The following is a 10728-nucleotide window of genomic DNA, read 5'->3' as shown; positions in this document are numbered from 1 at the left end:
TTGCAAAAACAACTCTTTTTTTAAAGACAATTTAACCCTGTAAAGCCTGAAATTAGTATTTACATAAAATAATTTAGACAAAAGATAAAAAAGAAAGGTTTTCATGTGTTTTTTGTTGAGTTTCATATTTGATACATCATGGCTCATATAGAGGAAAAAATATGGAGCTCATTGGAGGACAAAAAAAACAACAACTCCAAACTGAGCACTTTAGCCAAAAAGAGGACATTCTGATTCTTGTAATATAAATCAATGGGATCTTAATACCAGTATAGGAGACTAATTACATAAAATGCATATAAATATCAGTTGTTACTCTATATCTCCAATAATAAGTCTTAGAAATATATTTAAAGGCTTAGTTTTATGATTAAATCTCCATAGTTATTTTTTGTGTGTGTGTGTTATTTAATGCAATGCAATACAACAATGATTGAGAGATGAACAAATAAACGTTCCTCAAAAGCCTGATGCATCATATTTAAACATGATTTTTCGAAACAATTATGCATAATCAATGACATATCATAGACGTAAAAACATTCCATAGACACTGTACAAACATTCTGTCCCCGAACCCTACCTATCACTGAAAACTTTCTGCTATTTTAGATATTCAAAAAGTATAATTCTGTCTGATTAATAAGCTTGTTTCCTCCTGGGGACCAACAAATGTCCCCATAAGGTCAAAATTTACTACTTGTGGGGACATCTGGTACCCATAATGTAGGGAATACCACGATCACACACACACACACACACTTGACTGAAGCATATTTATCATCTCAATAGCTCTGTTACCTACAGTGGACTTCCATCTCATTTGGTTTATTTCTATAAAATGGAACAAAACCTGACTCTCCAACAAAGGCCGATCCCTGCATGAGAAGCACTCTATTATCTGTGCTTCTCTCCAGCTTCCAGAGGTTCGTATTCTTCAGATCAAGCTTGGCGTGAAAATATTCCTGGACGCCTCTCCTCTCTGTCATCTGTGGCTCAGAATGGAATTTGCGGGCTGCGTTTACTTTGTCCGGCTGCTTTAAGCCTATTATGCAGTGAAGAAAGGTGCGGAGTGTGTGAGCCAGACTCCCTCTATGTGCTGCTGGTGTGAGGATGGAGACCGCAGGCCCCCTGGTGTGTCTTCTAATGGGTTCAGGGTGAAATACATTATGGGATCTTTACATTCAAGCGGACCCTTACTGCGGAAAAATGACGAGGATATTAATCCCCAGAGAGCTTTAGATTCTAGAGACCATTTGATTGGACAGAAAATATGCTCACAGTGGTGTTGAACTGCATATGAATGTTCGTTAAAAATAGGCATCGCTGCAAATGTATTTCCAGTACTATACGGTTATCCGGACCACACCTGTCTTTTAGTCCCATATAGTCCGTATAGTCATCCCTGATTGGTCTTAACCCCAGTGACGGGTAGGTTTAGGGGCGGGGTTAGGGGTAGGCCATCGTATGATTGGTCTTAACCCCAGTGACGGGTAGGATTAGGGGCGGGGTTAGGGGTAGGCCATCGTATGATTGGTCTTAACCCCAGTGACGGGTAGGTTTAGGGGCGGGGTTAGGGGTAGGCCATCGTATGATTGGTCTAAACCCCAGTGACGGGTAGGTTTAGGGGCGGGGTTAGGGGTAGGCCATCGTATGATTGGTCTAAACCCCAGTGACGGGTAGGTTTAGGGGCGGGGTTAGGGGTAGGCCATCGTATGATTGGTCTAAACCCCAGTGACGGGTAGGTTTAGGGGCGGGGTTAGGGGTAGGCCATCGTATGATTGGTCTAAACCCCAGTGACGGGTAGGTTTAGGGGCGGGGTTAGGGGTAGGCCATCGTATGATTGGTCTTAACCCCAGTGACGGGTAGGTTTAGGGGCGGGGTTAGGGGTAGGCCATCGTATGATTGGTCTAAACCCCAGTGACGGGTAGGTTTAGGGGCGGGGTTAGGGGTAGGCCATCGTATGATTGGTCTAAACCCCAGTGACGGGTAGGTTTAGGGGCGGGGTTAGGGGTAGGCCATCGTGTGGTCTGGATAACCGTATAGTACCGTATTTCCTTCCTGTAGCGAAGAACGAAACAGAACTTGACAGGCCTTGACACGTTCAGTCTCTTGTACGTTACGTCTGCACGAGCGCAAGTCTTTTTATTACTGCAGTTCACTTAACGGCCACCGGTGTCGCTAATAACAAGGGTTCGTGAATTCTACACATATCTGTACCTTTAATAAGAACACCAAAAAAAAGAACAATGGTCATTTAATCAACCTTCTTGAAATTCCAAACCAATGTTGTTATCATTAACTATAATTATTACAAATGTTTTTTTGGTAATTAAATAAACCTGAAATACAGGATGAAAACAAAAAATAGAAATGTTGGTAGAGAATGACTTGGAATATAACCAAATGGAACACACTTTTGATGCTTGCGTTCTTCTTCTGAGTTCTATGGGTTGAGTAAATGATGTCCGAAATTATTTTTGTACACTTGAGATTGCAACACTGTGCTAAGAAATGTTCTGCCTAATTGAACATCAACACCAGCAAATACATTTTACACTGTAAACTGGGAAAAAAAGATGAAAGCCCACCCAGTATAAGAACAACAAGATCGGGTCAATATCCCCATGATTTTGTTGCATTCTGCGTCATTCTGTGTGTTTAATGTTGCATTTAAGAATTATAACAATTGGACATTTCAAAGCAAATCACAATTTTTCACTATAAGGGATATTGATTTTTCATAGTCAATGTCCAGAATGTGTTTGGGAGTATGCTGTATTGATTCATAAGTTCATTTTGTGGTTGTACACATCAGACCACACACAGATTTCATGTGCGGTCGGCCCCAGCGACTGATACAATAACACCAGACAATTTAAGACAGTTTAAATGGTCACATAATTTAATTTCATTGCATTTCACTGAATGCATCAAGCTACAGTAGAAGCATGGACAGCTGTGACAAGGCAAATGACCCCAAACGCACAGACACGTGGTCCGAGAGATGAACAAACCCCGTCGGGTTCGAATAGTCAAGTCTTTAGTCTTCATTTTAACAGACTTCCTCTCGTCTAGCACCGCTGAAAGCAAATGATGTGCGACAGGCACGAATGACAAAGACAGGCTGAGCGTTTGCTCTGTTTTCACCAGTATTTACAGGTTTCCTTGTCTACTTGGTTTTGGTCATAACGGGATGCACTGCAAAAAAAAAGCACGTTCTCCATCAGTATTTTTGTCTTTTCCCAATAAAAATACATTGAAACCATTACAATTTATCTGAGACATTATTCAAAGTATATATTTTTGTTGCACCGCTGGCCACAAGTTGTATTTTGTACCTCCCTAAATTGTTAGATTTATGCTTAAAAAATTCCAATTTTTAATACTGATGAAGAACATGTTTATTTTCAGTGGTAAATTTATGCAAAAAAGCAACAGGAAAGACTGAACGATATTCAAAAAGTTTGCCACATCTCATATTCGTACCATACTGAAAACAACAGCAACTCGTATGCTTACAGTAAGTGCAAGGAAAAGCCTTGATATAAAATGTATACGTAACACATTGAGAATTCTGTTTAAATATCAGTACGTACATTAAACATTAATTTGCATTTATACAGACATTTGTTTTTCACCGTGGAATCGTTAACATGGTTTCGCCTTTATATACACAAGAGGATGCGCGACAGCTCAAGGACACGTTTGGTTGGATCACGAGAAGAAATACGAGTGACGTTCCTGGCTCTGTCGTCCTTCAGGAGTTTCCCATCATCTAAGACTCATTGTTCGTTCTCATAATTCATTCGTTTTCTCACATTCAGCTGTAACAGCCAAGATTTGGCTTTCAGAGCAAAGGTTTCTTTCATTATTTACAGTCAGAATCCACTTCTTTCTGTTTGACACTCATTTTCTGTCACATCCCCTTCTTTAGGTTTCATCTTTCACCTTAGCCAATCTGCGTCATCCCATCATCTTTCTTTATGAATTCAATCCGACAGCAATCTCACAACTGGTCTGAACATTCGGCTCAATGGGCTTCGCTCAGACAGGCGACAGCGGCTGAGGAGATGCCGTGAAGGCTGATGTCGTCACGTTCTGTCTGAGAACAGCCCACACAGTGTAATGTTAATAATAGACTGTCCTCTGGATGAACAGACTCACTGGATCCAGATGGTGTTGGCTCTGTCGGGCCGCCGCGGGTCTGCTGTCAGGTCTCCGAAGGTGGAGAAGAACTGCTCCATCTCTTTCTGCAACATCTCGTTTCTCTTTTCTGCATCGTCCTTGGCTCGCTCGGCGTTCCTCAGCTTGATCTCCACCATGGTGTATTTCTTCTTCTCTTGGTCCAGCTCTTCGTGTAGATTCGCCATCACTGTCTCCAACTCTAGATTCCGATGCTCCAGACTACAGAGAAGATGGGAAAGGGTTAGTGAATACACTATTAGTAATGTGATAGGTTAATAAAACACTTCAAAGGTTTATTTAGGTGAAAGTTAATCTATCATGAAGCACATTTATTTTTATTTATTTAAAAATAAAAAAGATATTTTGAAGAATGTTGGTGACCAGACAGTTGATGAACCCCATTGACTTCCATAGTATCTTTTTTTCCTACTATGGAAGTCAATGGGGTCCATCAACTGTCTGTTCACCAACATTCTTTAAAATATCTTCTTTTGTGTTCAACAGAAGAAAGAAACTCATACAGGTTTGACTGTCAACTTGAGGGTGAGTAAATTATGACAGAATTTAAATTTTTGGGTGAACTATCCCTTTAAGTTATGCAAAAGACCCAAAGAATGAAAGTGAAAAAATCACTTTTCAAATGTATTTTCCCACTTAATAAAACAGAAGTAAATGTGTAATTAAACATGTATTTTTTATTGTTATTACAATGACATAATCATTTTTATTTTATATACGAGACATTTTTATTTTATAAGTGGGAAAATACATTTGAAAAGTGACTTATTGGTGTTTTCCCATTTTTCTGGGGTTTTCTTCTATAGATCACATAAAACATTTAGTAGATGGAAACTGATTTGTTGCAGCATCTCTCATCACAGATTTTCATTTGTTTTCTATACATTTTCAATTTCATTAAAACAGTGAAAAACATCTATCTCCAACCAAAGACAAGCACAAAGGCAAACAGTAGCCTGGTACCATTAGTTTTAAGTCAAAAAAGTTAATTTTATGTTTAAACATGGCTCTCACCTCTTGATCCTGGCCTCGTATTCATTCTTCTGCTTGAGCATTTCCTGTTTGAGGCTGGCCACTAGGCTGTGTAGTGCACTGTGGTTGGTCGGTCCATTTGTGATGGCAAACGTTTCACTGTTATCGCTGCTGCTGGTTCCTCTGCTTCCCCGGCCTCCTCCAACACTGGTCCGCTGCTCTTTGTCGTCCGCCACCAGTCTGTTGTCCTCCTGTACTGGCCCGTCCAACAAAGGGTCCTCGAAGTTGTTGCCAAAGAAGTCCTGCTCTGGGCACGTGGTCGTAGAGGAGCGGCATGAGGTTGAGTTTTCCGGTAGGGAGATCTCGCAAGACGAGGTGGACCATGTGGCGCTATCCACGCTCTGCTTGTCCTCACAGCTGCTGCTCAGACTGGCCTGTGTCGTCTGCTGCTGATGGATGTGGACGTTGTCGTATGTGGACAGGCGGTTCTGCTGGTGCTCGGCGTCTCGACTTTTAACCTCGCGCATTGTAACGTGACCATTGGGCACCCAGAGTCCATTCCGCCCGTTCAGAGTCCCAATCGTCACGTCAGTGCTGGATATGCCCATTCGAACGACACCATTCTGGACCCCCATTTTAGTGCCCGAGCCCTTTATCGCACCCGTCCGACGGGCATGCAGGGTGCCCATATTAGGTAGAATCTGAGGCTTTTCCTGATTGGCGTCACATGAGGACGATGACGACGAGCTGAACGATCCGTTAGTGACAATCCCGCTGCCTTTGCTGAAAGCCGGGTTCTTTTTTACCGCCAGTGGCGGACTGCGGGTCACCTCGAATCGCTGTCCGGTAAAACCGTTACGCGGGCTGCCCGAGCGGGGAGAGCCATTGTCCAGAGGAGCCCGGGTGGGTGATTCGGGGGCGTCCCAGGTGCATTGTCGCACCCCACTGGTGTTATTGTTCTCTTTGTTTTGTAGCTGACCATTTGTAGGCCGTTTCTGCGTCTCATTGTTGTTATTATTAACCAGTTCCAGGGTGCAAGTCTGGTCCTCTTCGGGTGGGAAAAGAACATCATGCCGGCCAATCAGAACGGCCATCAACTGCTGGACCAGGACTGCGCCTGAACACACGACAAACAGAATGCTCAAACACTAAAATAATCACAGTTTAGAGCCGTCTGGAGTTAGAGATAAGGACATAAAGACCTACCTTCCATTATAGTCACCGGGTCCTCAATCTTTGGCCTCAGAATATTTGGCCCGAAAACCGTAGCCAGGTTTTGTACGCTCATTTTATTCACACCTGAGTAAGACTGAACTTCATCCAAAAACCTAAATCCAAAGAAAGAAGGGTCTTAACTTTACAACTGAGATTTCTGCAACTGAATGTACACATCTGAATGTGTAGCAAAAGACATAAATAAATACAAATAAATATGTAAATACATAAAAATGTAAGAGTAACTGAAAATGAAGTGGTGAGCAGTATGACTCAATTTTATATCATGGCACTTTTTTACACTATTTAAAAATACCCATTATCACATGGTTAACTTAATATAAAATATCCACGTAGTAATATTTACTTATTTGTTGGTTGGTTTATTGGATGGAACTTGATCGTGGCAAAAAAAAGAAAAAAGATTATATTTTATACGAAGCCCAGCACATGATGTGGAAAAAATATATACATTGTGTCCACAAGTTAATAATCCAATCCCTCATTTTACTAAATAAATCGTGACCACATTGTAATAATTTGTTCCTTTGTTTCAGGTCCAAACTGTACTGTACAACATGGCCATGATTTACTAAAAAGAGGGAACAAACTAACAACTTGCAGGAATTCATTCTTAATTTGTGGCCTTGATTTACTAAAACAAGGAACAAATTCTTAATACGTGGTCAGAAATATATATATATATATATAAACTTTGTACGCATGTCATAGGGCTCCTTAAAATATAATATAATGCATAACAAACAAGAGTGCTGTTGCTCCTTTATTTTTTGCCGTTGAGTGAGTTAATTCACTGACTCACTCAAAGACTATTATTGTTAAGTAAATGTTTCTATAATTCACTTATAAAGAGAGTTGCCATATATAGGCGTAACAATGTAACCTGCAGAATCATGTAACCTGAAAAATTCACAACATTAATGCATATAGTGATGAGCCACAAAGTAATAAAACACAACAAATCACTTACTTGCATATGTATTTAAGCAGATTGAAGTTCACCAGAGGTAGACCTTCTACTTGCCCTTTTAATTCCTTCATTCCCTGTATAAAGACAAAAAAAATTTAATTATAAAAAAAAAAGGAAATATATGCATTAGTTTGAACCGACTTCTGTAATTCAATTTGAAATGATCTGGACTAATATACATACTTTAAAGACTTACTAAATCAAAAGACATTTTAACCTGTCCCATTGCTTTTAAAACTCTTCCTAATTGACTTTAAATATTCATATTGCAATTTATTTTGTTATAACTATGCTATTTGTCTAGGCATGGGTCACTGAGTTTAACAATTGATGACTGTCTAGATGTAATGATGCGCTCCGTCCCAGATCTGTTTTTATCATGGTTGATATGTCTTTTCCCTGCAGGCTCTCTCTGAGGAAAATGACTTTGTAGCACCACATGAGAAAGCTATTTCTCAAACACAAATGGATCCAGTGCAGCCTTCAGCTTCATTTGGCATCGCACCACGATTCTTTGTGTGTACCGTACTCGAGGGTTTCTCACAGGTACGAATCTCGTTCAAAACCTTGGGCCAGTAAATTAAATTCAATCTTGCAAAACCCCATCGTGCACTTTGATTCTATCCTGAAAAGCCTCTGGCTGGAGGCACTGGTGATTTACGCAAGGTAAAAGTTGAACTTTAAAGTCAGAATTAGTCTGTTTCCGTTCCTCAGGGTCGACCCGTTCTTCTTCAGGCTCAGAGAAAATAAAGAATGGATGTGTGCAAGATGAAAGACGACTGCAGGAGAATAATGTGATGAGTCATATGCCATTCTCTCAGCCTGCTGGTGGGAACCAAACTCAAACAGAAAGGAGAAATAGCAAGAGAAATGGCACCAAAGAGGTCAACGATACCTTGAGTCTACAGCAGACGCATTATGAAAAAGATAACATCCTTTACTTTTATCCAGTCTGTTAAACTAAGTGTTAAACCAACACTAAATGACAAAAAACAGCAGGATCAGAACTAAACTTCCTTAGTTTAGGCCTAATTTGTCTCATTTTAATTTACCTAAGTTGATCGAGTAGTCTAACAACAAGCAAGAAAAAAAAAAACTATTTAAACAGTAAGGAGTGAAATATACATGTGAACAAAAACACGTGTCCAAAATGTGGCTAAAAGAAATTCATAACACAATGCATACACACATTGTATTCTTAACGTTTCCAACAATTTGATGTACACTTGCTGAGAAAGTTAAACTGTCAGTAGTTTAGTTTTTTTTATGCAAAAAACAACAACTTTTATTTAGCAAGGATGCATTAAACTGATCAAAAGTGACAGTATTACAAAATATTATTTTTACTAGGTCTAAATTATGTTCTTTTGAAGTTTCTTGTTTTCTTCATCTAAGAATCCTGAAAAACGGTTTCCGCAAAAATATTACGCAGCACAACTGTATTCATGATCATAATTAAAAATGATTCTTGAGCAGCAAATCAGCATATTCAAATAATTTCTGAAGGATCATGAGACACTGAAAACTGGAGTAATGATGCTGACAATTCAGCTTTGCCATTTTAAAATGTAATACTATTTCACAAAATAACTGTTTTCACTATTTTTGATCAAATAAATGCAACCTTAGTGATCAAGAGACTTCTTTCAACAATATAAAAAACATTTTTAGCGTATGTAGTATCTGGCAACCTGCATCATTAATGACATTAATCAAACTTTTGAGTACTGGGTTATGTTACCGGCGCTAAGTACCAGTAAGTACAACGGAGTCGCATGCTTGCAATGTGATGGTCAACCATTCATGCCTTAGTTTTTTTATTAAAAGTGTTATGAGGTGACTCACTTCATCCTGGTCTTTGCTGAGGAGTTTGGTGCAGGCCAGAAACTCTTCATATTTACAGAACGGGATGACCGGCTCAGGCAGCTCTCTCAAGTACAGCTTCAACAAGGATGCCACTGTGTGAACGTCTGTGTTACTGCAGAGAAAGATGGAAAGTGTAGACATGTTAATGTTAAAGTGACCAATGAAAAGCTAGAAGCATCCAGAGTTTTAAACATTAAAGAAGACAAAGCATGTAAAACAGTGTAGGACACTTTAAGGGTGTGTTCACACTTCGATTCAAATAAACTTTTTTGCAATTGCTCTAATAGTGTGGTTCATTTGAATAAGAGTGAACGCTAACATCCAGACCCATGAAAATTAGGGTCTCGGTTCGCTTACAAGTGAACTTGTTTTGTTTTGTATCTTTGGGTTCGGTGTTAAAAATGACAGTGTGAACAGCAAGCGAACCAGGACTAAATGTATAATTTAGTCATAGTAAACTACAAGTGTGAACACACACTTGAAGAGAGATTGTGGGCCATGTGGACATCCCTGTGTCTGTATACCAGTGTATCTAATGATGAGTAACAGGAAGCTGGTACTAAATCAAAGCAAGTACTAGCCGTCACTGATCAGCCCTGTAACAGCCCTGCAGAGGACCTGGGCTTGTGGTGACGCCGTAACACGCTGGATTTATTGTCACTTCCTGGGTGGGCTGTACAGGAATAGCCGGCACATGTATAATGTAACCGCCAAATGTATTTTCTGAGCAATGAACCTTTATAATTATCACCTTTGCTTCAGACACCAACAAGATCTAAATACGAACGGTGTTAAATATGCAGTGTGCTTTTCCTGGTGTCTCTTCCTGTGTGGAGCTATGACAGCCATCGCTAAAATCACAGACTGTAAATCAACTGGAAAACAGCTGCTGGCGTTATCTGCAGCGTTTGGTATCATGGAAGCACAGAGAAAGCTCTTCCCGAAAGAGAAAGTGTCCACGTCTACATTTTAATGTAATGTAATGTAATGAGACATTCCATTAAAATGGACAAAATACTGCACTTTCAGTCTAAGAATGGATAAACATCTACACTAAATGGAAAATAGGTCATTTGGGGAAAGTCATATAAAAGGGGGAAAAAGACTAAATAAAAACCTGGTGTTGTTAAAAGGGAAGATTTTGTCTTGCTAATTCATAAATGCAAATGTGTGGATACATATTTCAGATTTAGGTTCTGCTTAATTGTATTGGCAGACATATGAGAAGAAAGAAAATCAATTTGATCAAGCAAAAAGCCAAAAAAATAAAGGTTATTTATTTGCATCATGGAACCTTTGGTAGCCTTGGAACCTTTCAATTCCACAAAAGGTTTTATTAGATTATTAAAATGATCTTCACACTAAGGAAAAAAATGGATTATGAGTAGTTCACTCAAAGGTTCTTTGGGGAACCAACATTTTTTCTCCAATGGCATTGCTGAAAAAAACCCTTTTGGGAACCTTTAAGTTCTTCATAG

At 39.6% G+C, this 10728-nt stretch overlaps 1 protein-coding gene across 4 annotated transcripts in view; it reads right to left on the bottom strand.

The window, feature by feature from the left end:
* Window positions 1–2880: 2880 nt before the first annotated feature.
* arhgap24 (Rho GTPase activating protein 24) overlaps window positions 2881–10728 on the bottom strand; it is a 122792-nt gene continuing 114944 nt past the window's right edge. For all 4 annotated transcript variants that reach the window (XM_079584975.1, XM_079584977.1, XM_079584976.1 and 1 more), the window contains 5 exons: window positions 9230–9362; window positions 7385–7458; window positions 6385–6506; window positions 5221–6295; window positions 2881–4407 (listed from right to left, as the gene is read on the bottom strand). In XM_079584975.1, the coding sequence (XP_079441101.1) occupies window positions 4164–4407; window positions 5221–6295; window positions 6385–6506; window positions 7385–7458; window positions 9230–9362 (1648 nt within the window). In that variant the 3' untranslated portion in view covers window positions 2881–4163. The remainder of the gene's footprint in view (window positions 4408–5220; window positions 6296–6384; window positions 6507–7384; window positions 7459–9229; window positions 9363–10728) is intronic.

Source organism: Phoxinus phoxinus, assembly GCF_949152265.1.
Source record: "Phoxinus phoxinus genome assembly, chromosome: 17".
NCBI classification, from domain to species: domain Eukaryota; kingdom Metazoa; phylum Chordata; class Actinopteri; order Cypriniformes; family Leuciscidae; genus Phoxinus; species Phoxinus phoxinus.
This window is presented reverse-complemented; position numbering and strand designations above follow the sequence as displayed.